The 26,288-nt window shown below is 45.5% G+C and overlaps 1 protein-coding gene across 3 annotated transcripts in view; it reads right to left on the bottom strand.

Annotated features, from left to right (window-relative positions):
• LOC112260683 (dynamin-3) overlaps positions 1-25,748 on the bottom strand; it is a 40,115-nt gene extending 14,367 nt beyond the window's left edge. The window contains exons 1-14 of one of the 3 annotated variants that reach the window (XM_042328861.1): positions 25,396-25,748; positions 24,758-25,072; positions 10,043-10,116; positions 9,730-9,879; positions 9,351-9,554; positions 9,080-9,178; positions 8,309-8,469; positions 8,008-8,150; positions 7,774-7,909; positions 7,598-7,665; positions 4,261-4,399; positions 4,016-4,102; positions 3,735-3,805; positions 3,136-3,196 (exon numbers count right to left, since the gene is read on the bottom strand). In XM_042328861.1, coding sequence (XP_042184795.1) covers positions 3,136-3,196; positions 3,735-3,805; positions 4,016-4,102; positions 4,261-4,399; positions 7,598-7,665; positions 7,774-7,909; positions 8,008-8,150; positions 8,309-8,469; positions 9,080-9,178; positions 9,351-9,554; positions 9,730-9,879; positions 10,043-10,116; positions 24,758-24,918 — 1,554 coding nt within the window. In that variant the 5' untranslated portion in view covers positions 24,919-25,072; positions 25,396-25,748. Of the gene's footprint in view, positions 1-3,135; positions 3,197-3,734; positions 3,806-4,015; positions 4,103-4,260; positions 4,400-7,597; positions 7,666-7,773; positions 7,910-8,007; positions 8,151-8,308; positions 8,470-9,079; positions 9,179-9,350; positions 9,555-9,729; positions 9,880-10,042; positions 10,117-24,757; positions 25,128-25,395 lie in introns of all 3 variants that reach the window. The other 2 variants (XM_042328862.1, XM_042328863.1) reach the window with 2 other exon arrangements.
• Between the last annotated feature and the right edge of the window lie 540 nt (positions 25,749-26,288).

A 26,288-nucleotide genomic window follows, 5' to 3' on the forward strand; every position in this document is an offset into this window, starting at 1 on the left:
TATATGTAACCAAACCTGGCTTGCTAGGCTACTATATGTAACTAAACCTGGCTTGCTAGGCTACTATATGTAACCAAACCTGGCTTGCTAGGCTACTATACGTAACCAAACCTGGCTTGCTAGGCTACTATACATAAACAAACCTATTTTTGCACAGATATGATGTATGAATAATAAAATGCAATGAGAAAGTGTGTTGTGTGAGAACTCAAAGTTAATCGATTGTGTCAGTGTGTATCTTTGTGACTCAACCAGACCACAACATGTGACTGAGTTCCGTTCGGTGACAGTCTCCTGGCACAACAAGGCACTAGGGTGACAGTCACAAACACAGGTCTGTGTCAGTGTTAAGAAGTGGCTGTTGGGTTATTAGTGCTTCATTACATCCCCAAAACATACAATATTAGCATTATAGCATTAGTGCTACATCATACATCAGTGTCCATTGTGTTAGGTGTGTTAACCAGCAGGCACAACAAGCCCAAGGATTGAGTGAATATTAAGTTAGGTGTCTCAGATGGCATAGAACCACTAAGGGGGTTACCCAAACAGTTCATTTATAAAGTCTTGATTTTGTTCAGTTGTTTGCACGAATCAAAGATTTTTACAACACCATTTGTATTGGGAGGCTGATTGTGAAAGGTAACCCCCTGTGGTCAAAGGGATGAGGGAGTGTCGTAATGTAAACTGTTGCTCTTACAATCAGGCCTGAGGCGGGAGGAGAGGAGGCCTGAAACAGGAAGGAAGTGGGCCGTTAAAACACCTAGGGCACCACATTACGTGGGTACCACGTCTGGATACAACCTCACGACTGGAACCTGCCACACCTGGCTCAAATACATCAAGGCAAATGCATTCTAATACTTGAGTTGTGGTTGATTTAGCTTGGAGTTTGTACTTTTGGGACTATTCCATTGGTTCCATTGTACAGCAGGCAAACTAAATCAACACAGATCAAGTATTTAAAAGTACTTGACATATGTATTTGCCATAGCAGTTGAGTGGGTTCAAGTTAGCATACCTTGGTTAAACTTGAGAAGTGGAAAAAGCTACAAACAGCAGCACACTCAAAGTGGCCACAAGAGGGACCCACACTCAATGAGCAGTAGAGTAAGTATTTTTAAATGTTTTATTTTATTTTATTAGGATCCCCATTAGCTGCCGCTAAAGCAGGCAGCAGGCATAGCCCAACCCTAACCCCAACGAGTAATACTCACCAACCAGACCACACACCCAAAACAGGGCAGCTCAGATTCTCACTAAGGGCTTGGGATGAAATGCATGGGGGCACCTTGATGATATAGAAGTGGTTCAAACACAGTGATGATGGGAAACAGAGCGTAAAAACATCCATTTGGTTTGTATACACTGACATAATAATAAGTGTCACCATCCAAGTGAAAAAGACACACAAAGGCTATCGAAAGGTCCCCAAAATCAACATGAAATGCAAAAACATGCGACACACAGGTAATGGATGAATCGTCCTGTTTCCTCCTCTATAGTCCTGTTTCCTCCTCTATGGTCCTGTTTCCTCCTCTATGGTCCTGTTTCCTCCTCTATGGTCCTGTTTCCTCCTCTATGGTCCTGTTTCCTCCTCTAGGGCCTGTTTCCTCCTCTATGGTCTGTTTCCTCCTCTATGGTCCTGTTTCCTCCTCTAGGGCCTGTTTCCTCCTCTATGGTCTGTTTCCTCCTCTATAGTCCCGTTTCCTCCTCTATGGTCCTGTTTCCTCCTCTATGGCCTGTTTCCTCCTCTATAGTCCTGTTTCCTCCTCTATGGTCCTGTTTCCTCCTCTATAGTCCTGTTTCCTCCTCTATGGTCCTGTTTCCTCCTCTATAGTCCTGTTTCCTCCTCTATGGTCCTGTTTCCTCCTCTATGGTCCTGTTTCCTCCTCTATGGTCTGTTTCCTCCTCTATGGTCCTGTTTCCTCCTCTATGGTCCTGTTTCCTCCTCTATGGTCCTGTTTCCTCCTCTATGGTCCTGTTTCCTCCTCTATGGTCCTGTTTCCTCCTCTATGGTCCTGTTTCCTCCTCTATGGTCCTGTTTCCTCCTCTATGGTCCTGTTTCCTCCTCTATGGGCCTGTTTCCTCCTCTATGGTCTGTTTCCTCCTCTATGGTCCTGTTTCCTCCTCTATGGTCTGTTTCCTCCTCTATGGTCCTGTTTCCTCCTCTATGGTCCTGTTTCCTCCTCTATGGCCTGTTTCCTCCTCTATGGCCTGTTTCCTCCTCTATGGTCCAGTTTCCTCCACTATGGTCCTGTTTCCTCCTCTATGGTCTGTTTCCTCCTCTAGGGCCTGTTTCCTTCTCTATGGCCTGTTTCCTCCTCTATGGTCCTGTTTCCTCCTCTATGGTCTGTTTCCTCCTCTATGGCCTGTTTCCTCCTCTATGGTCCTGTTTCCTCCTCTATGGTCCTGTTTCCTCCTCTATAGTCCTGTTTCCTCCTCTATGGTCCTGTTTCCTCCTCTATGGTCTGTTTCCTCCTCTATGGCCTGTTTCCTCCTCTATGGGCCTGTTTCCTTCTCTATGGTCTGTTTCCTCCTCTATGGTCTGTTTCCTCCTCTAGGGCCTGTTTCCTCCTCCATGGTCTGTTTCCTCCTCTATGGTCTGTTTCCTCCTCTATGGCCCTGTTTCCTCCTCTATGGTCTGTTTCCTCCTACAGGGGCCTGTTTCCTCCTCTATGGGCCTGTTTCCTCCTCTAGGGCCTGTTTCCTTCTCTATGGCCTGTTTCCTCCTCTATGGGCCTGTTTCCTCCTCTATGGTCCTGTTTCCTCCTCTATGGTCCTCTTTCCTCCTCTATAGTCCTGTTTCCTCCTCTATGGTCCTGTTTCCTCCTCTATGGTCTGTTTCCTCCTCTAGGGCCTGTTTCCTCCTCTATGGTCTGTTTCCTCCTCTAGGGCCTGTTTCCTCCTCTATGGTCCTGTTTCCTCCTCTATGGTCCTGTTTCCTCCTCTATGGCATGCACCCCACTGTGTGAGCCAGGGCACCCTTGACCTTTTGCCCAAGTGTGTGTGTGTGTGTGTGTGTGTGTGTGTGTGTGTGTGTGTGTGTGTGTGTGTGTGTGTGTGTGTGTGTGTGTGTGTGTGTGTGTGTGTGTGTGTGTGTGTGTGTGGTTCAGATCCTCCTCTATGTCTCACCTGGCTGACCTGGCTTGCAGCATTACTCTGCTTGCTGCTCTGCTTGCTGCTCTGCTGTGCACTATGGAGGAGAGACAGCGAGAGAGAGAGACAGCAGAGAGACAGCAGAGAAACAAAGAGAGACAGAGAGAGACAACAGAGAAACAGCAAAGAGAGAGTGAGAAATAGCAGAAGACAGAGAGATGCAGCAGAGAGACGGCAGAGAGACAGAAAGACACAGCAGAGATGCAGCAGAGAGACAGCAGAGAGACAGCAAGGAGACAGAAAGACACAGCAGAGAGACAGCAGAGAGACAGAAAGACACAGCAGAGAGACAGCAGAGAGACAGAAAGACACAGCAGTGAGACAGAAAGAGACAGCAGAGCGACAGAGAGAGACAGCAAAGAAATAGAGAGAGACAGATAGAGACAGCAGAGAGACAGAGAGAGAGATAGGAGGTTAGCACAGGAGAAAGGGAACCAGACAAGAGAGGGAGAGGTCTGTTAAAGTATTGTCTGCAGGTATTCAGTATCCGTTTCGAACGCTCACACCCCTACCCCCATCTCCACTATGTAATGAAAACAGCAGGCCATTAAAGGCAGGCCTAGTCAGTCATTTACTTAGCAAAGCCTATGAAGTCCTCATGGTTAGTGTTGATGTATGAGAGCTGGACATCGATCAGCAGCAACACCTGAAATTGGAGACAGAAAGATATGGTCAACAATACATGCAGGCAATTACAGCGTAGTATTACCAGCCCCTGGGTCAATAATTATACTATAATCATGTGAATTTGTACTGTGTGTGTGTGTGTGTGTGTGTGTGTGTGTGTGTGTGTGTGTGTGTGTGTGTGTGAGAGAGAGAGAGAGAGAGAGAGAGAGAGAGAGAGAGAGTGTGTTACCTGGTCCTTGGCCCTACTCTCTCTGTCTCTGATGTGTGAGGTCACAATTCTCTCAGTTTCCTCACGCAGTCTGGGGAAGCAATCCAGCTGAAAACACACACACACACACACACACACACACACACAGATACCCATACCACGCAACCTGTTACAGTGCATCCTAGGAAATAATATAATTTAAAATGTGTTTTTGAAAGGAATGACAGGGTACATCATAATGAGGATTGACTAAACTAAAAGGTTACCTTGTTAGTACACTGGCGCACGGTGTTGATCAGCTCCTGAATGACCATGTCCACACACTTGATACACGGCTCCTTGATCTTCACTATCTGCTTCTTCACAATGGCCTCAAATGCCATGTCTGGAGTGAACAGGCCAGTCCTGCAGCGCACAGAGAGAGAGAGAGAGAGAGAGAGAGAGAGAGAGAGAGAGAGAGAGAGAGAGAGAGAGAGAGAGAGAGAGAAAATAAAACAGTCAATAAAGCAAATGTGTGTGGGAAGAAAAAGAGGATAGGAGCTAAGCCAAGCTAAGGATCCTGGGACAAAACACCTCCCTCTGCAACTGGATCCTGGACTCCCTGACGGACCGCCCCCAGGTGGTGAGAGTAGGTAGCAACACATCTGCCACGCTGATCCTGAACACTGGAGCCCCCCAGGGGTGCGTGCTCAGTCCCCTCCTGTACTCCCTATTCACCCACGACTGCATGGCCAGGCACGACTCCAACACCATCATTAAGTTTGCTGATGATACAACAGTGGTATGCCTGATCACCAACAACGACGAGACAGCCTATAGGGAGGAGGTCAGAGACCTGGCCGGGTGGTGCCAGAATAACAACCTATCCCTCAAAGTAACCAAGACTATGGAGATGATTGTGGACTACATGAAAAGGAGGACTGAGCACGCCCCCGTTCTCATCGACGAGGCTGTAGTGGAGCAGGTTGAGAGCTTCAAGTTCCTTGGTGTCCACATCACCAACAAACTGGAATGGTCCAAACACACCAAGACAGTCGTGAAGAGGGCACGACAAAGCCTATTCCCCCCCAGGAAACTAAAAAGACTTGGCATGGGTCCTGAGATCCTCAAAAGGTTCAACAGCTGCAACATCGAGAGCATCCTGACTGGTTGCATCACTGCCTGGTATGGCAATTAATCGGCCTCCGACTGCAAGGCACCATAGAGGGTAGTGCGTATGGCCCAGTACATCACTGGGGCCAAGCTGCCTGTCATCCAGGACCTCTACACCAGGCGGTGTCAGAGGAAGGCCCTAAAAATTGTCAAAGACCCCAGCCACCCCAGTCATAGACTGTTCTCCCCACTACCGCATGGCAAGCGGTACCGGTGTGCCAAGTCTAGGACAAAAAGGCTTCTCAACAGTTTTTACCCCCAAGCCATAAGACTCCTGAACAGTTGATGAAATGGCTACCCGGACTATAAGCATTGTGTCCCCCCCTCCAGCCCCTCTTTTACGCTGCTGCTACTCTCTGTTTAACTTCTATGCATAGTCACTTTAACTATACAGTGGGGCAAAAAAGTATTTAGTCAGCCACCAATTGTGCAAGTTCTCCCACTTAAAAAGATGAGAGAGGCCTGTCATTTTCATCATAGGTACACTTCAACTATGACAGACAAAATGAGAAAAGAAAATCCAGAAAATCACATTGTAGGATTTTTAATGAATTTATTTGCAAATTATGGTGGAATATAAGTATTTGGTTACCTACAAACAAGCAAGATTTCTGGCTCTCACAGACCTGTAACTTCTTCTTTAAGAGGCTCCTCTGTCCTCCACTCGTTACCTGTATTAATGGCACCTGTTTGAACTTGTTATCAGTATAAAAGACACCTGTCCACAACCTCAAACAGTCACACTCCAAACTCCACTATGGCCAAGACCAAAGAGCTGTCAAAGGACACCAGAAACAAAATTGTAGACCTGCACCAGGGTGGGAAGACTACATCTGCAATAGGTAAGCAGCTTGGTTTGAAGAAATCAAATAATTGGGAGCAATTATTAGGAAATGTAAGACATACAAGACCACTGATAATCTCCCTTGATCTGGGGCGCCACGCAAGATCTCACCCCGTGGGGTCAAAATGATCACAAGAACAGTGAGCAAAAATCCCAGAACCACACGGGGGGACCTAGTGAATGACCTGCAGAGAGCTGGGACCAAAGTAACAAAGCCTACCATCAGTAACACACTACGCCACCATAGACTCAAATCCTGCAGTGCAAGACGTGTCCCCCTGCTTAAGCCAGTACATGTCCAGGCCCATCTGAAGTTTGCTAGAGAGCATTTGGATGATCCAGAAGAAGATTGGGAGAATGTCATATGGTCAGATGAAACCAAAATATAACTTTTTGGTAAAAACTCAACTTGTCGTGTTTGGAGGACAAAGAATGCTGAGTTGCATCCAAAGAACACCATACCTACTGTGAAGCATGGAGGTAGAAACATCATGCTTTGGGGCTGTTTTTCTGCAAAGGGACCAGGACGACTGATCCGTGTAAAGGAAAGAATGAATGGGGCCATGTATCGTGAGATTATGAGTGAAAACCTCCTTCCATCAGCAAGGGCATTGAAGATGAAACGTGCCTGGGTCTTTCAGCATGACAATGATCCCAAACACACCGCCCGGGCAACGAAGGAGTGGCTTCGTAAGAAGCATTTCAAGGTCCTGGAGTGGCCTAGCCAGTCTCCAGATCTCAACCCCATAGAAAATCTTTGGAGGGAGTTGAAAGTCCGTGTTGCCCAGCAACAGGCCCAAAACATCACTGCTCTAGAGGAGATCTGCATGGAGGAATGGGCCAAAATACCAGCAACAGTGTGTGAAAACCTTGTGAAGACTTACAGAAAACGTTTGACCTCTGTCATTGCCAACAAAGGGTATATAACAAAGTATTGAGAAACTTTTGATATTGACCAAATACTTATTTTCCACCATAATTTGCAAATAAATTCATAAAAAATCCTACAATGTGATTTTCTGGATTTTTTTCTCATTTTGTCTGTCATAGTTGAAGTGTACCTATGATGAAAATGACAGGCCTCTCTCATCTTTTTAAGTGGGAGAACTTGCACAATTGGTGGCTGACTAAATACTTTTTTGCCCCACTGTATATTCATGTACATACTACCTCAATTGGCCCAACCAACCAGTGCTCCCGCACATTGGCTAACTGGGCAATCTGAATTGTGTCCCACCACCTGCCAACCCCTCTTTTATACTACTGCTACTCTCTGTTCATCATATATGCATAGTCACTTTAACCATATCTACATGTACATACTACCTCAATCAGCCTGACTAACTGGTGTCTGTATGTAGCCTCGCTACTTTTATAGTCTCGCTACTGTTATTTTTCACAGTTTTTTTACTGTTGTTTTTATTTCTTTACTTACCTATTGTTCACCTGATACTTTTTTTGCACTATTGGTTAGAGCCTGTAAGTAAGCATTTCACTGTAAGGTTGTATTCGGCGCACCTGACAAATAAACTTTGATTTGATTTGAGAGTGTGAGGTGGAGGTGGTATGAGAGTGGTAAACAGTAATAATATAAAATAAACACCCACCTGATACCGTGAATGTTCTTGATGGCGTAGCTGATCTCCCGCCGCATCTCCTTGTCATCACACTCCATCTGACAGAGAGAGACAGTGAGAGAAAGAGAGATTGAGAATGAGATTGAGAGACTGTTTTTCAGCCTAGTACCCCAGGAAACAAGATATGCATCCGCCAGCTATCTAACCTTGACCAGTTCGAAAGGGAATCTCTCGTGGAAGATACGGTTGATCTTGGCTCCACCAGAGAGCTCTACAGTATCCACCTGGTCCCCAGAGCCCTCGATGCGCTTCTCAAAGTCCACGGAGAACTGCTGCACCATCCTACACACACAATTTAAATTGGAATTTCAGTTGATTTACTAAATATACTGAATCAAAACGCAATTGACCCAAACCCTGATTGTGAGTGTGGAACTCACTGCAGCAGTTGCTTGGTCTTACGTCCCGGGTCATCAGGGCGGTATCCCCGGTACTCCTCGGCCTCCTTATCCAGAGATAGAAGCTGGGTCTGCAGCTTGCTACGGAACGCCGGCAGCGTGTCGCGGATGTGGTTGGTCAATTGCTATGGCAACACAACACAAAAAGTACCCTAAATATAACGTCGCTAAGCAAGCCTATTATGCTGGGATTTAGGATGATTAGCAAGGATGTAATAACCTGTAGGAGATACTCAGTTACGGTTCATAACCTGGTCAGTCTGCAGTCTGTTAGTTAGCCTACCTGGTTGAGGACTTTCTGTAGGCACGGGGTGCCCATCTTTTCGGCCATGTGTCTGTAGGCCGGGTGAGTGAGGAAGAACTTCCTCTCAGCAGCCATAGCCATCTTGATGTCCTTCTTTCCATCAATGTCCTTCTGACTGCGGTTCACCACTCCAATATAACCTGGCAACACACACAGATGGGCAGTGTGAAACCACTCCAATTTAACCTGGCAACACACACAGATGGGCAGTGTGAAACCACTCCAATATAACCTGGCAACACACAGATGGGCAGTGTGAAACCACTCCAATATAACCTGGCAACACACACAGATGGGCAGTGTGAAACACCTGGCAACACACACAGATGGGCAGTATGAAACCACTCCAATATAACCTGGCAACACACACAGATGGGCAGTGTGAAACCACTCCAATATAACCTGGCAACACACACAGATGGGCAGTGTGAAACCACTCTAATATCACCTGGCAACACACACAGATGGGCAGTGTGAAACCATTCCAATATAACCTGGCAACACACACATATGGGCAGTATGAAACCACTCCAATATAACCTGGCAACACACACAGATGGGCAGTGTGAAACCACTCCAATATAACCTGGCAACACACACAGATGGGCAGTGTGAAACCACTCCAATAAAACATGGCAACACACACAGATGGGCAGTGTGAGAGATGGAGAAAGAGGGACAAAGAAAGAGAGAGATTGGTAGAAAGACAGAGAAACAGTGAGTAAGAGACAGAGAGAAGAGATGTCCCACCTCTCCTTAGGGGAAGCAGCTTGTTCTCCAGGACTTCCCTGGCGTCTGTTCCCTCATCCATCAGATCCAGCTTGGTGATCACTCCTATGGTCCGCTGGCCTGGGGTCAGAGGTCAAAGGGTAAGGGGCAAAGGCAGAAGTCAGTCACAACACAAAGACCACGTTCATGGCTGACTTCATTGCAGATGCCTGCGAGATCTCTCAATGTCTGGATAGGTGTTTAAAATATCAGCTAACCCCATAATGTGATATAGCAATATGATCAATCTTACCCTGGGGGTCAACGTCTTTGGCCAGTTTGAGGGCGTCTGAGTTGGCCAGGTCAGAGTTGGCCGGAGTGACAGCCAGGATGAGACAGCTCTCCCTGCAGATGAACTGCATGATCATGTCTCTGATCTGCTGCTCAATGTCCACTGGCTGGTCCCCCACGGGCACCTTGGTGATGCCTGGCAGGTCAATCAGGGTCAGGTTCAGCACTGCAGGCAGGGGGGAAAGGAGAGAGGAGGACACATCTTATAGTGAATATTAATGAACACACAGTAGGGAAGGAGAGCACAGAGATATATATGAGGGAGAGAGAGAGATAAAAGAGGGGGAGGGAGCGAGAGTAAGAGAGAGAAAGAGGGTGGATGAGGGGTTAGGTATGTGTACCATGTGGGGAGTAGACGCGCAGGTTGATGGGGACGGGAGATATGCCCTTATTGGCCCCAGTAATGCGGTCAGTCTCCGCCTCAATCTCCTGGCGAACCTCATCGAAGTCAGTGAATTTCTTCCCTTTGCAGTGTAAGAACTCTGCCCATTCTGTGAAGAAAGATGCAGATAGGTGTGTGTGTGTGTGTGTGTGTGTGTGTGTGTGTGTGTGTGTGTGTGTGTGTGTGTGTGTGTGTGTGTGTGTGTGTGTGTGTGTGTGTGTGTGTGTGTGTGTGTGTGCAAGCATGCGTGCGTGCATGAGTGTGTGTGTTACCTGCATTGGCACTGATGAGCTGCAGGACAAGGGGCCTGCGGGTGACGATCCCAGAGCCTCGGGGCAGGAAGTCCCTGCAGACAGACAGCCAATCAAGACAACAACACAAAGAAACAGCTAGGGCTGTGATGATTATGGACGTTTGGGAAACAATTATTTATCACGCAAATAGCCTCGGTTATTATAATAATTGTCATTTTTGTTTAAAAACGTTTTAAGCTGGTAACGCATCATAATGCATATTTGGAAATGAGCTACAACATCACTAATGAATACAACTACAACATACCTAATGAAAACAACTACAACATACCTAATGAAAACAACTACAACATACCTAATGAAAGCAACTACAACATACCTAATGAAAACAACTACAACATACCTAATGAAAACAACTACAACATACCTAATGAAAGCAACTACAACATACCTAATGAAAACAACTACAACATACCTAATGAATACAAATACAACATACCTAATGAATACCTAATGAATACCACTACAACATCACTAATGATTAAAACTACAACAAGCCTAATGATTACAACTACAACATACCTAATGATTACAACTACAACATACCTAATGAATACCACTACAACATACCTAATGAATACAACTACAATATAACTAATGAATACAACTACAACATCCCTAATAAATACAACTACAACATCACTAATGAATACAACTACAACATCCCTAATGAATACAACTACAACATACCAAATGAATACAACTACATCATACCTAATGAATACAACTACAGCATACCTAATGAATACAACTACATCATACCTAATGATTACAACTACAACATACCTAATGAATACAACTACAGCATACCTAATGAATACAACTACAACAGACTGTACCTAATGATTACAACTACAACATACTGTACCTAATGATTACAACTACAACATACCTAATGATTACAACTACAACATACCTAATGAATACCACCACAACATACCTAATGATTACATCTACAACATAGCTAATGAATACAACTACATCATACCTAATGATTACAACTACATCATACCTAATGAATACAACTACAGCATACCTAATGAATACAACTACAACATACCTAATGAATACAACATCCGTAATGAATACAACTACAACATACCTAACGATTACAACTACAACATACCTAATGAATACCACTACAGCATACCTAATGAATACAACTACAGCATACCTAATGAATACAACTACAGCATACCTAATGAATACAACTACAGCATACCTAATGAATACAACATCCGTAATAAATACAACTACAACATACCTAATGATTACAACTACAACATACCTAATGAATACAACTACAGCATACCTAATGAATACAACTACAACATACCTAATGAATACAACTACAGCATATCCGCCTACTCCTAAAATGAATATTAAGATGATTATGACAATAATATTTTTTGTTCACAATTATTGTCCATAATTGTCGGTTCCATGATTATACTATAATTGTGCCAACCCTAGAGACAGCCAATTTGGACAGTTACACAGAGGGACAACCAATCAGGACAGTTACACAGAGGGACAGACAATCAGGAAAGTTACAAAGAGAGGAGGTAAGTTTAAATTTGACAAAAAGATGGTGTCTGGATATGGGAGACTAGGTTGAAGGTGACACTACTAGTGACTGTCACACCCTGGCCATAGAGAGGCTTAGGCCAGGGTGTGACTAGGGTGGGCATTCTAGTTTATTTATTTCTATGTTTTCTATTTCTTTGTTTTTGGCCGAGTGTGGTTCCCAAGCGAGGCAGCTTTTCACTTTGTTATTTTGTTCGAGTGTTTTGATAAATAAAGAATCATGAACACTTACCACGCTGCGCTTTGGTCTGATCCTCATTCTGACGAGAAACGTGACAGAACTACCCACCACCAAAGGACCAAGCAGCGTGGCCAGGAGGAGCAGGGATCCTGGGCCCGGGAGAAGAGTGAGTGGAGGACCTCATGGACATGGGATGAGGTTATGGCAGGGGACAAGATGCTGCCATGGAAACAGGCGGAAACAGCAAGGGAGGGATGACGGCGATACCAGGAGTCATGGCAATGAGGCAAGCACGAGAGGCAGCCCCCAAAAAAAAATTGGAGGGGGGCACACGGGGAGATTGGTGGAGTGAGGGTGGAGACCTGAGCCAACTCCCTGTGCTTACCGTGGGGAGCGTGTGACTGTTCGGGCACCGTGTTATGCTGTGATGCGCACCATGTCTCTAGTGCGCAGTCACAGCCCGGTGCGCTATATTCCAGCTCCCCGCATTGGCCGGGCGAGAGTGGGCATCCAGCCAGGACGGATGGTGCTGGCTCAGCGCTCCTGGCCTCCAGTGCGTCTCTTCAGCCCAGGATATCCTGCGCCGGCTCTGCGCACGGTGTCTCCCGTGCGTCTGCACAGCCCATTGCGTCCTGTGCTAGCGCCCCGCATTTGCCAGGCGATAGTAACCATCCAGCCAGGACGGGTTGTGCCAGCTCTACGCTTGAGACCTCCAGTGCGCCTCCACTGCCCAGTGTATCCGCTGCTCCACGCACCAGGCTTCCAGTGCATCTCCCCAGTCCGGTGAGACCTATTCCGGTTCCACGTACCAGGCCTCCAGTATGTCTCCCCAGCCTGGTGGGCCCTGGTGGGCCCTGGTGGGACACTGCCCAGTGTATCCGCTGCTCCACGCACCAGGCTTCCAGTGCATCTCCCCAGTCCGGTGAGACCTATTCCGGCTCCACGTTCGAAGCCTCCAGTGATGATCCATGGCACGAAGCCTCCAGTGATGATCCATGTCACGAAGCCTCCAGTGATGATCCATGGCCCGGAGCCGGCAGCGACGGTCCCCAGTCTGGATCCTGCAGCGGTCCCCAGTCCGAAGCCTCCAGCAACGGTCCCCAGTCCGGAGCCTGCAGCGACGGTCCCCAGTCCGGAGCCTGCAGCGATGGTCCTGAGTCCGAAGCCTGCAGCGATGGTCCCCAGTCCGGAGCCTGCAGCGATGGTCCCCAGTCCGAAGCCTCCGGCGATGATCGGTGGTCTGGTTCCGCCGGCGATGATCTGCGGCTCGGTTCCGCCAGCGATGATCTGCGGCTCGGTTCCTCCAGTGAAGGTCCATGCACCAGGGCAGCCACGAAAGCGAAGAGATCTGCGGGCAGAGGGGGGTCTACGTCCCGCACCGGATCCGCCTCCGTGAAGAGATGCCCACCCGGACCCTCCCCTTTAGAGTCAGGTTTTGCGGCCGGAGTCCGCATCCTTGGGGGTTGGGGGGGCCATAGAGAGGCTATTATCCTCTATTTTGGTTAGGCCAGGGTGTGACTAGGGTGGGCATTCTAGTTTCTTTATTTCTACATTTTCTATTTCTTTGTTTTTGTCCGAGTGTGGTTCTCAATCAGAGGCAGCTGTCTCTGATTGGGAATCATACTTAGGTAGCCTTTTCCCCACCTGTGTTTTGTGGATAGTTGTTTTCTGTATAGTATATTTGCCTTGCAGAACTGTTCGTTTTTCACTTTGTTATTTTTGAGTGTTTGAGTGTTTTGATAAATAAAGAATCATGAACACTTACTACACTGCGTTTTGGTCTATGCCTTCCGAAGAGAGACGTAACAGTGACTGTGTTGCACTATGGGAGACTGAGGCCTTGTGAACCCTTGGCCAACCACCAACAGACACTAACTGCCATGATGTAAAGTCTCACACCTACTGAACACACACAACCAACCAGATAATGTAGAATGAATTAAACCACACAGCACACAACCAAACAGGGTCTCTTCTTTGATAATGACAGAGGAAGAGATATGATAATATCAATAGAAAAACATTTTGATCTGAAAATGTCATCAGGCTCTTTGGTAAATCCAGTCCAGTTTACCATCTGAACCACCTGAACAGTCCCTGATTCGCGTATCTGATTCTGATTAAATAAAATAGTTAATGCACAAGAGGTCAACATGAACAGCATTCAAAGCAGCAGGTAGCAGAGCACTCATTTAAAGTATTTTTATCACTTTGGTGCCATTTTCACAAGTATGTGGTTCATGTTCACAACTCTTTGTACAAAACTCAAAACAGATCATCAAAAAGGCAGTTGTTTCAAAACTCTAACCACATTTTCAATTGACTAAGTACAATGCACAAAATCATAGTCTTTTTTCCACCAAACTTAATTAGTGTTTCATCTAAAACTACATGTTTAGCATTGCAATTCAGTGCCTTCGGAAAGTATTTAGACCCCTTGACTTTTTCCACATTTTGTTATGTTAAAGACTTATTCTAAAATTGATTAAATAAAAAAAATGACTCAGCAATATACAGAAACAATACCCAATAATGACAAAGCGAAAACAGGTTGTTCGAAACCTTTGAAAATGTATTAAAAATAAAAAACAGAAATACCTTATTTACATAAGTATTCAGACCCAAAATTGAGCTCAGGTGCATTCTGATTCCATTGATCATCCTTGAGATGTTTCTACAACTTGATTGAAGTCCACCTGTGGTAAATTGAATTGATTAGACATGACTTGGAAAGGCACACACCTGTCTATATAAGGTCTCATAGTTGACAGTGCATGTCAGAGTAAAAATCAAGTTATGAGGCCAAAGGAATTTTTCGTAGAGCTCCAAGACAGGATTATGTCAAGACACAGATCTGGGGAAGGGTACGAAAAATGGGTACGAAAAATGCCCAAGAACACAGTGGGCTCCATCATTCTTAAAACCTTTTTGGGATAGGGGGCAGCATTTTCACTTTTGGATGAATAGCGTGCCCAGAGTGAACTGCCTCCTACTCTGTCCCAGAAGCTAATATGTGCATATTATTCTTAGTATTGGATAGAAAACACTCTGAAGTTTCTAAAATTGTTTGAATGATGTATGTGAGTATAACAGAACTCATATGGCAGGCAAAAACTTGAGAAAAATCCAACCAGGAAGTGGGAAATCTGAGGTTTGTAGTTTTTCAAAGCTTGGCCTACCGAATACACAGTGTCTATGGAGTCAAGTTGCACTTCCTACAGCTTCCACGAGATGTCAACCCTCTTTAGAAACTTGTTTCAGGCTTCTGCTATAAAGGAGGGGGGAATGGGAGCTGAATAAGTCATGGGTCTGGCAGAGTGTCTCAGGCTCGTGACGCGCTCAGGACAGAGTTAGCTCTCGTTCCAGTGCTTTTCTTCAGACAATGAAATTCTCCGGTTGGAACCTTATTGATGATTTATGTTAAAAACATCCTAAAGATTGATTCCATACATCGTTTGACTTGTTTCTACGACCTGTAACGGAACTTTTCGGGTTTTTGTCTGGACGAAGTGCTCGCACCTCATAAAGATGGATTACTGTGGCTATTTGGACATAAATGATGGACTTTATGGAACTTTATGGAACAAATCAGTCATTTATTGTCGAACTGAGATATTATTTTCAATGACGGCCTAGGAACAGTGGGTTAACTGCCTGTTCAAGGGCAGAACGACAGGTTTTGTACCTTGTCAGCTCGGGGATTTGAACTTACAACCTTTCGGTTACTAGTCCAATGCTCTAACCACTAGGCTACACTGCCGCCCCAATCAGGCCTTTATGGTAGAGTGGCCAGATGGAAGCCACTCCTCAGTAAAATGCACATGGCAGCCCACTTGGAGTTTACCAAAAGGCATCTAAAGACTCTCAGATCATGAGAAACAAGATTCTCTGGTCTGATGAAACCAAGATTGAACTCTTTGGCATGAATGGAAGACTAGTCAGGATCGAGGGAAAGATGAACGGAACAAAGTACTGAGATATCCTTGATAAAAATCTGCTCCAGAGCGCTCAGGACCTCGGCGAAGGTTCACCTTCCAACAAGACAACGACCCTAAGCACACAGCCAAGACAATACAGGAGTGGCTTTGGGACAAGTCTCTGAATGTCCTTGTGTGGCCCAGCCAGAGCCCGGACTTGAACCTGATCAAACACCCATGGAGAGACCTGAAAATAGCTGTGCAGCAACGCTCCCCATCCAACCTGACAGAGCTTGAATGCATCTGCAGAGAAGAATGGTTGAAACTCCCCAAATACAGGTGTACCAAGCTTGTAGCGTCATACCCAAGAAGACTTGAGGCTTTAATCAGTACTGAGTAAAGGGTCTGGGCTCCCGAGTGAGGCAGCGTTCAAAGACACTGCATCTCAGTGCAAGAGGTGTCACTACAGTCCCTGGTTTGAATCCAGTCTGAATCACTTCTGGCCGTGATCGGGAGTCCCATATGGTGGCGCACAATTGGCCCAGCATTCGTCAGGGTTTGGCAAGTTTAGTCCGTTATTGTAAATAAGAATGTGTTTTTATTAGCTGCCCTACCTAGTCAAATTTTTTTTTAAATGTGATATTTCCATTTTTAAATGTCTTAAAACCTGTTTTTGCTTTGTCATTATGGAATATTGTGTGTAGATTGATGAAGTAAAAAAACGATTTAATCCATTTTAGTCAAGGGGTCTGAATGCTTTCCGAATGTCACGGTACATGTTCATATAAAGTAATTGCCTTCCACTCTGCAATGCTCACATTACTTTGAAATGATTCTCTTCTCTTTTGTTTAAATACATTTTACTATTACTTAATCTGACTGCTTTTAATCGATGATCACTTAACCCTTTGGTAAACCTGTAGATTTGACATGTAACTGGTTTGTCTACTACAGATTTTGAGAACTACATAATAAAAATGTGTGTCTGTGAAGTACAAACATAAAAAGTATGATATACACCAGCATGTACTACTATGGTGATGACTGTTATTGTCACACCCTGATCTGTTTCACCTGTTCTTGTGATTGTCTCCACACCCTCCAGGTGTTGCTTATTTTCCCCAGAGTATTTATCCCTGTGTTCCCTGTCTCTCTGTGCCAGTTCGTCTTGTATGTTTAGTCAAGTCAACAAGCGTTGTTTCCCGTACTCCTTTTAATATTCTCCTTTTTCTACTCCTCCCGGTTTTGACCCTTGCCTGTTTCTGGACTCTGTACCCACCTGCCTGACCATTCTGCCTGCCATGACCACGAGCCTGTCTGCCACTCTGTACCTCCCAGACTCTGATCTGGATTTGACCTTCTGCCTGTCCATGACCATTCTCTTGCCTACCCTTTTGTATTATCAAACATTGTAAGACTCTAACCATCTGCCTCCTGTGTCTGCATCTGGGTCTCGCCTTGTGCCTTGATAGTTATGATTTTACTTCACAGTACATTTAAAAAAAAATCTGATATTGACAAGATCAGAGATGTACTGTATGTAACAAACCAACGTTTATTGGTCGCGTACACGGATTAGCAGAGTTTTGTCACGTCCTGACCATAGAAAGTCTGTATTTTCTATGGTAGAGTAGGTCAGGGCATGACTAGGGGTTTTAGTCTAGTTTATTATTTCTATATGGGGTTCTAGGTTCAATTTTCTATGTTGGTGTTTGTGTATGATTCCCAATTAGAGGCAGCTGGTAATCGTTGTCTCTAATTGGGGATCATACTTAAGTTGCATTTTTTCCACCTGTGGGTTATGGGATATTGTTTATGTTTAGTTGCCTGTTAGCAATGCATTGTCGTCACGGTTCGTTTATTCTTTATTGTTTTTCTAAGTTTCACTTTCTTTAATAATTAATGTGGAAATCTACGTACGCTGCACCTTGGTCTGACCATTATTACGAACATCGTGACAGAATATCCCATCAACAAAGGACCAAGCAGCGTGCCCAGGAGGAGGAAGTATCCTGGACTTGGGAAGAGATCCTGGATGGGAAGGGATCCTGGACTTGGGAGGAAATACTGGCAGGACAGGGTCGCCTTCCTTGGCGGGAGTCGCCTAGGAGCATGAGAGGACAGCGACGACGTCGGGGAGGAAGGCCACAGAAAACCCAAGAAAAAAAAATGTGGGGGGGGGTGAATGGAGCAGTCGGTGGAGCCGAGGAGTGAACCAGAGCCAGTCTGAGAGAAGAGGGAGAATTTGGAGGAGAGAGAAATGGGAGAGTTGTTGAGTTGGTGGAGGATGCACGGCATTTGCCCAAAGGAACGTGTTGTCAGTTTAGTGCCACCTGAGTCAGCTCCCCGTAATCGTCCTGAGAAGTGTGTTAAAGTTCTGGTACAATTGATGCCGGCTATACGCACCAGGTCTCCAGTGCGTCTTCACAGCCCAGTATATCCTGTGCCAGCTCCTCGCACTTGCCGTGCGAAGTGTGTTAACGTTCCGGTACAATGTGTGCCGGTTCTACGCACCGTGTCTCCAGTGCCCCTCCACAGCCCGGTACGTCCTGTGCCAGCTCCCTGCACTTGCCGTGCGAAGGTTGTCATTTGTCCAGGACATATTGTGCCAGCTCAACACTCCAGACCTCCAGTGCGCCTCCACAGCCCAGTACGTCCTGTGCCTGCTCCTCAACCCACTCCCTCAAGTGTGCCTTCCCAGTCCGGTACGTCCTGTTCCTGTTCCTCACACTCTCCCTCAAGTGTGCCTTCCCAGTCAGGTACGTCCTGTGCCTGCTCCTCGCACTCGCCCTGAATTGCGTGTCACCAGTCTGGCGCCACCTATGCTGGCCCCACACATCAGGCCTCCAGTGCGCTTCGCCAGTCCAGAGCTTCCGTCGACGGTGCCCAGTCCAGAGCTACCGGCGACAGTTCCCAGTCCAGAGCTTCTGGCAATGGTTCCCAGTCCGGAACCTCCTGAGACGGTCCACAGTCCGGAACCTCCTGAGACGGTCCACAGCCCGGAACCTCCTGAGACGGTCCACAGTCAGGAACCTCCTGAGACGGTCCACAGTCCGGAACCTCCTGCGACGGTCAATGGTCCGGAACCTCCAGCTCCCTAGCCGGAGCCTTCCCCTGTGCCAATGCCCAGTCTAAGCATGGCGAACAGTCCAGCTCCAAGGCCAGAGTCTTCTTCGGCGTTGGTGCCAAGTCCAGGCACAGCGTCCAGTCCCGCTCCGTGGCGGGAGCTTTCCCCTGGGCCGATGTCCAGTCCAGACATGGCGTCCAGTCCCGCTCCAAGGCAGGAGCCTTCCCCGGCATCTAGGTCCAGTCCAGGCACAGTGTTCAGCCTGGGTCCATGGCTGGATCCGCAGGATGAGTGGATACTTCGTCCAGCACCAGAGCCGCCCCCGATGCTGGCGGATGAGCGGGTACTTTGCCCCACACCAGAACCGCCACCGACACTAGACACCCCCCCTAACCCCCCCTTTTATGTTTCAGGTTTTGAGGTCGGAGTCCGCACCTTTGGTGGGAGTACTGTCACGTCCTGACCATAGAAAGACTATATTTTCTATGGTAGAGGGACTAGGGGTTTTAGTCTAGTTTATTATTTCTATGTGGGGTTCTAGGTTTCATTTTCTATGTTGGTGTTTGTGTATGATACTTCCGGGGCCGACAGAGATGGCCACCTCGCTTCGCGTTCCTAGGAAACTATGCAGTATTTTGTTTTTTTACGTGTTATTTCTTACATTGGTACCCCAGGTAATCATAGGTTTTATTACATACAGTCAGGAGGAACTACTGGATATAAGAGCAACGTCAACTCACCATCATTACGACCAGGAATACGACATTCCCGAAGCGGATCCTATGTTTTGCCCACCACCCGGGACAATGGATCGGACACCCAGCCGCCAAACCAATACAACGACGCCGTAAAAGGGGCAGACGAAGCGGTCTTCTGGTCAGGCTCCGGAGACGGGCACATCATGCACCGCTCCCGAGCATACTGCTCGCCAATGTCCAGTCTCTTAACAACAAGGTTGATGAAATCCGAGCAAGGGTTGCATTCCAGAGAGGCATCAGAGACTGTACCGTTCTTTTCTTCATGGAAACATGGCTCACTCTAGACACTCTATCGGAGACGGTACAGCCAGCTAGTTTCTTCACGTATCGCACCGACAGGGGAGGGGGTTATAATCACAGCCGCATATATTCCCCCCCAAGCAGACACATCGATGGCCCTGAACAAACTTTATTTCACTCTATGTAAACTGGAAACCACATATCCTGAGGCTGCATTCATTGTAGCTGGGGATTTTAACAAGGCTAATCTGAAAACAAGACTCCCTAAATTCTATCAGCATATCGATTGTGCTACCAGGGCTGGTAAAACCCTGGATCATTGTTATTCTAACTTCCGCGACGCATATAAGGCCCTCCCCCGCCCTCCTTTCGGAAAAGCTGACCACGACTCCATTTTGTTGCTTCCAGCCTATAGACAGAAACTAAAACAGGAAGCTCCCGCTCTCAGGTCTGTTCAACGCTGGTCCTGGTCCTGGTCATCGACGGGACAGTAGCGGAGAGGGTAGAAAGTTTTAAGTTCCTCGGCGTACACATCACGGACAAACTGAATTAGTCCACCCAAACAGACAGCGTGGTAAAGAAGGCGCAGCAGCGCCTCTTCAACCTCAGGAGGCTAAAAAAATTCAGCTTGTCACCAAAAGCACTCACAAACTTTTACAGATGCACAATCGAGAGCATCCTGTCGGGCTGTATCACCGCCTGGTACGGCAACTGCTCCGCCCACAACCGTAAGGCTCCCCAGAGGGTAGTGAGGTCTGCACAATGCATCACCGGGGGCAAACTACCTGCCCTCCAGGACCCCTACACCACCCGATGTCACAGGAAGGCCATAAAGATCATCAAGGACAACAACCACCCGAGCCACTGCCTGTTCACCCCGCTATCATCCAGAAGGTCAGTACAGGTGCATCAAAGCTGGGACCGAGAGACAGAAAAACAGCTTCTATCTCAAGGCCATCAGACTGTTAAACAGCCACCACTAACATTGAGTGGCTGCCGCCATACATGCAAAAAAATGTATCACTAGCCACTTTAAACAATGCCACTTAATATAACTACATTACTCATCTCATATGTATATACTGTACTCTATACCACCTACTGCATCCTGCCATCTCTATGTAATACATGTATCACTAGCCACTTTAAACAATGCCACTTAATATAACTACATTACGCATCTCATATGTATATACTGTACTCTATACCACCTACTTAATCTTACCATCTTTATGTAATACATGTATCACTAGCCACTTTAAACAATGCCACTTAATATAATGTTTACATACCCTACATTACTCATCTCATATGTATATACTGTACTCGATACCATCTACTGTATCTTGCCTATGCCGTTCTGTACCATCACTCATTCATATATCTTTATGTACATATTCTTCATCCCTTTACACTTGTGTGTATAAGGTAGCTGTGGTGAAATTGTTAGGTTAGAATACTTGTTGGTGATTACTGCATTGTCGGAACTAGAAGCACAAGCATTTCCCTACACTCGCATTAACATCTGCTAACCATGTGTATGTGACAAATAAAATTTGATTTGATTTGATTCCGAATTAGAGGCAGCTGGTAATCGTTGTCTCTAATTGGGGATCATACTTAAGTTGCATTTTTTCCACCTGTGGGTTATGGGATATTGTTTATGTTTAGTTGCCTGTTAGCACTGCATTGTCGTCACGGTTTGTTTATTCTTTATTGTTTAGATTTTTCTAAGTTTCACTTTCTTTAATAAATAATGTGGAACTCTACGTACGCTGCGCCTTGGTCCGACCATTATTACAAACATCGTGACAATGTTATAGTAGGTGCATTGAAATGCTTGTGTTTCTAGCTCCTAAAATGCAGTAATGCAATAACAATATAAAACAAATACGCAAATAATCTAGAAAGTCCAAAACAAGAAAGAAATGCAGTCCCTATACAGTAAACATGTATCCAAAATGAAGCTACAGTACTTTACTAAAATTGCATTTGCCAATACAGTACTGTAATATATGCAATTTACGTAGCTGACACTATTATCCAAAGTGACAACAGTCCACACATTTTGGTATGTGACCCCAGTGGGAATCGAACCAAAAACTCTGGCTAGTGCCATGCTCTAATGAACTAAGCCACGTACAGGACCACTACAATTCTGTGAAATAGAATATAGAGGGAAGATTGCCATGACCATGCCACTCTCCTTCAGGTCATGGATGAATCCAGACCTATATCAGGCTTGTTTTTTCTCCAGGTACATGAACAATGAGGATATTTACTTCAATTTTAATGAGAACCTGTGGCCAAATGCTCAAGATAGGCTTGATGCAAACTAGTGCCTGCTAAACATGATGTACCTTTCATTTTATAACATTGTGAAAGATGCCTTCAATGGTCACTCATGAGGTAGACATTTTGGAAATGTGATGTTCAGTGCATTTTATGGGAAGTGCAAATGTCTTGCCTAATGTGAAAACAGTAATGTACTGTAATTTACAGTACTGTTGCATACTACATTCAAAGGGCAATTTTTACAAATGTATCTTACATTTTTTGCTATTAGATGAACTGGTTGTTCATTATATTTCACAGTCAAGTTATATTTTGGATCAATGGTTGTGTGGTGAAATATGTCTACAAACAAAATAAATGCACAATGAAAGGTTTTAAATGTGAGACGCAACAAGTGTGACCAGTTTGTAGTTTTGTACTACGAGTTTTGAAAATTCACCATTCATACTGTACTGTAAATAAACTGAAAATGATGACTTTAGTACATACCAGTCTGCTACCAGGCGAGAGAGAGATTGAGTGTGTGTGTGTGAGTGTTGGCCCATGTGTTTACATGTCACTTGTCTATATGTATGTTTAGGTCACTTGTCATTTCTCATCACACAGTTGAACGCTACAATCCTGACGCAATTGAAACAACGGCTAGGCTAGATGAACATTGATCATGAGATTGCCCTCTATCTATGGGCTAGCAGAAAAGATGAGTCAGAACCCTGGTGTCCATTCAGCAGCGGTGTGGGGGAGCCAATCCTGGACAGCAGGATCATTACTCAGCTGGATCCCAGGTCTCAGGGGTGGTCGGCTGAGCTTTGACTGATGCTGCTGCTGACAACAACCATGCACCTCATCTATCTGGACCTGGGTCATATTTTCTAGGCACCAAATGGAAGAAAACGGACAAACAGGGAGGGACTCCGGAATGTTGTCCAATAAGAAACCCGTTTTGCTACGGTGTGCACTAATGAATACAACACTGGCGACAGCAGAAACATCTTCTATTCATAGCGTCAATTACCAGTCTTTACCATTCACGTTTGTCTGTAAATATTTGTAGACATAGGTCATATTTCAGAAACAGTTGTCTGACTTGTCAGACTACTCTTTAACATCCTCTGTCTCTATCCAATGGCATCTGTTTATGTACAACCCACATTCAAGGGCCACACTGTGTCATAATGTACAGTACCAATTCATCCCACAGTGAACAATATCGATGGAAACTGTTCTTCACGATTGACAGCAGAAGTGACTTGATCATATCAATGTAATGAGACGAGAGAAGAGTGGTGACAGGTATATGTACTGTATATCCAACAGTCCTTACAACAGTCATTTCATTATTTATTTTACAGACAAAATTATTCACTCTCTGAAACACCCACATCCGAAATACCTTTAATCAACTACAGTACAGAGGACACAGAGGATTCGTCTTATAATAATATAGGCACTTGTATTTGTCCTATTTCACACATGTAAAAGCATGTTTTATACCCATGTGTGAATTGGAAATGTGTATTTGCATATCCCAACTCCCCCTGAGACACCCTCAGAGAGTGGGGTTACAGCCAGGGTCTGCCATTATCAACAGCGACCCTGGAGCAATCTGGCTTAAGTGCCTTGCTCAATGACACATTGACAGATTTTTTACCACCTTGTCTATTTTGGATTCAAACTAGAGACCTTTTGGTTACTGGCCCAACTCTCTTAGCGCTAGGCTATCTGTGACCCGCATTTGTCTTGGGACAAATGATAATTGGTAATATAATACTCAACCAGATGATTCAGCCTTCATTCAATTCAGTCTCGCATTACAGTTTCAATCCATTCATTGGTAAATCGATGTCTTGAAATAAACCAAGAGGCAAAAGGATAGACAAATAATTACTCTTCACCTAAAGATGCTTTCGTCTACAGAGGTTTACGTCCTTCATTCACTCTGAAGCAACAACAGCCTATGAATCTCATTTGTTTGACAGAAATAAGAAAGGGATAGTCAGTTGTGTCACAGCAGTGAGATAGGCAGTATTGATACAGTATTGATACAGTATTGATACAGTTTATGCTGTAATGACTAGAAATCCTATTGGAACCAGGAGACGCAGCAGACATCTCGGGTTCTAAAGCAACCTTTATGCAGGTGGTGGGTGGACATGTTATATTTCAACCCAATACTGTAGGCCTATAGACATTATATATCTACAGTTTACAAATAGAGACATGGATTTGTGTAAAGTGATTGAAAACAAATGTTGTCTCTGTTTAAATGGTAGAGCTACTGAAGAAATTGATATTTCAAGGACTGAAACAGGCTGGATGGGGCTGAAATCCCGAGGGTGTTGCAGTAACCCAAATACCGGCTCCCCTGTCATATAGCCTGCAATGCAATAGGAATGTGCGTTGAAAATAAGATGGAGACGAGCTCGAGCTCCTGGCTACGAGATGATCAGGGACGCCACGGCGCGTGCGTCCTCTGGGAAAACAAAACGTGACGGGGATGGACACGACTGAGGATAAATTGGCCGTGACAGGACATCCCCAAGGTTAACAGGAGATTGGATTATTTCTAGCCCTAGTATTAGTAATGAATTTGACGTGTTGTGCTTGGCTGCTACTCGTTGAACCTACCTGCCAACGAAGTTCTCCAACACCGAGCTCTTGCCAGCGCTCTGTCCGCCGACTACCGCGATTTGTGGCAGGTCAAGATTGCAGCTCTGACCGATGCCGCTGAAAGCGTCCTGGAGTTTATTGACCAGCGGGATCAAATCCTCCATTCCTCGGTTACCCATGGTGCTAGCGGGCGGGAGGCGCTCAAGATGAGAGAGAAGGAAGAGAGAAGGCAGGGGGGTGTGGTGATATATTTAGTCCAGGGCTACGGTGCTTGTTGATGTAGTGAAGTCATCTAGCCGCGCATTGCCCCGAGCCAAGCAAGGGTCGATTCGACTGAGGAGAGACAGGGAAAGCGAGGCAGTCAGAGTAGGATTGCGCAGTTGTTTGCCTGCAACACCACACACACCATTATTTTCAAGGGCATTTGGGGAATGATGTCCTGTTAAAATCTGTGTCTTAAAAGCCATCTATAAAGCCGTGCAAATTTGTAGACATAATTCCATAGATTACATGCATCAAGATGAAAAATAACCTACACCAAATGATACACGTTGCAACGAATATTATGTTTTGCTTACAGGCAACACGTTAATAATAAATACATCGACATAATTCATTCTATTATTTTTCTATCGCCATTTCTCATTTAGACCTACCCTTTCTCGAGGATTCCTTGTCGTTTTGAATGTCCGAGCGACAAAATCGGTCGCTGTCCAGTGCTGAATCTGAACAACAGGCAGATCCAATCCAAGGTCCGGATCGAAACGCGATTATAGATTATACAAGCAACGCCACCTGCTGTAAATGAGCATCGGTTAAATGTTAAATGTTGATGTCCTGTGCTATAATGTTTTGTTCGGGTAGTTTTGCTCGGATGGAGTCAAAGCCTCATTCCGAACGAACCCAAATTCGCCTCTATAACAGATTAATCATATATTTTTATGCAACCGCGATAATTGCGAGGAGACGCTGCGTTTGGTGTTCAGATTGACATATGAAGTGCCCAATGACAACAGGGGAGCTGTAGACGCGGTAGGCCTATAGGCAGGGCGCATACAGGTTAGGTATAACAAACCCGCCCCTGTGCCATCGTGCCATGTTTGCGGTCATGACTCACGGCTGCGCATCACGCACTGAGCAGGATTGGATGCGTTCCTTCAGTCCCCTACAGTGAGAGCAAAAATAACATGTCGAATATTTGAATTTGAGGGACACTGACACATTCATGCTCAACTCATCCCCCCTTTCCATCAAGGCCTCTTCTATCGTGTGTGAAAATGCATGATACAAAGATGTATTTTGTTTGATGGCAAAGCATTCTGTTCCATAGCAGGTGTCTGGCCCTACAGTCGGTGTGTAACTAGGCTACCATAGGCCATAGGCACATGCTGCCTATTATAACCTCACCAAGCCAACATCTGTGTTAGATAAAAGCCATTCTCTATCCTCCATTCATTATAACAATAGCTATATCTTATATTTGACATGTTTATTAAACAGCATTATAATCAGTGGCTAAATGTGTTTGGTCATTAAGGCCTACCCTGGT

The sequence above is a fragment of the Oncorhynchus tshawytscha genome, linkage group LG10 (assembly GCF_018296145.1).
Source record: "Oncorhynchus tshawytscha isolate Ot180627B linkage group LG10, Otsh_v2.0, whole genome shotgun sequence".
In the NCBI taxonomy this organism is placed as follows: domain Eukaryota; kingdom Metazoa; phylum Chordata; class Actinopteri; order Salmoniformes; family Salmonidae; genus Oncorhynchus; species Oncorhynchus tshawytscha.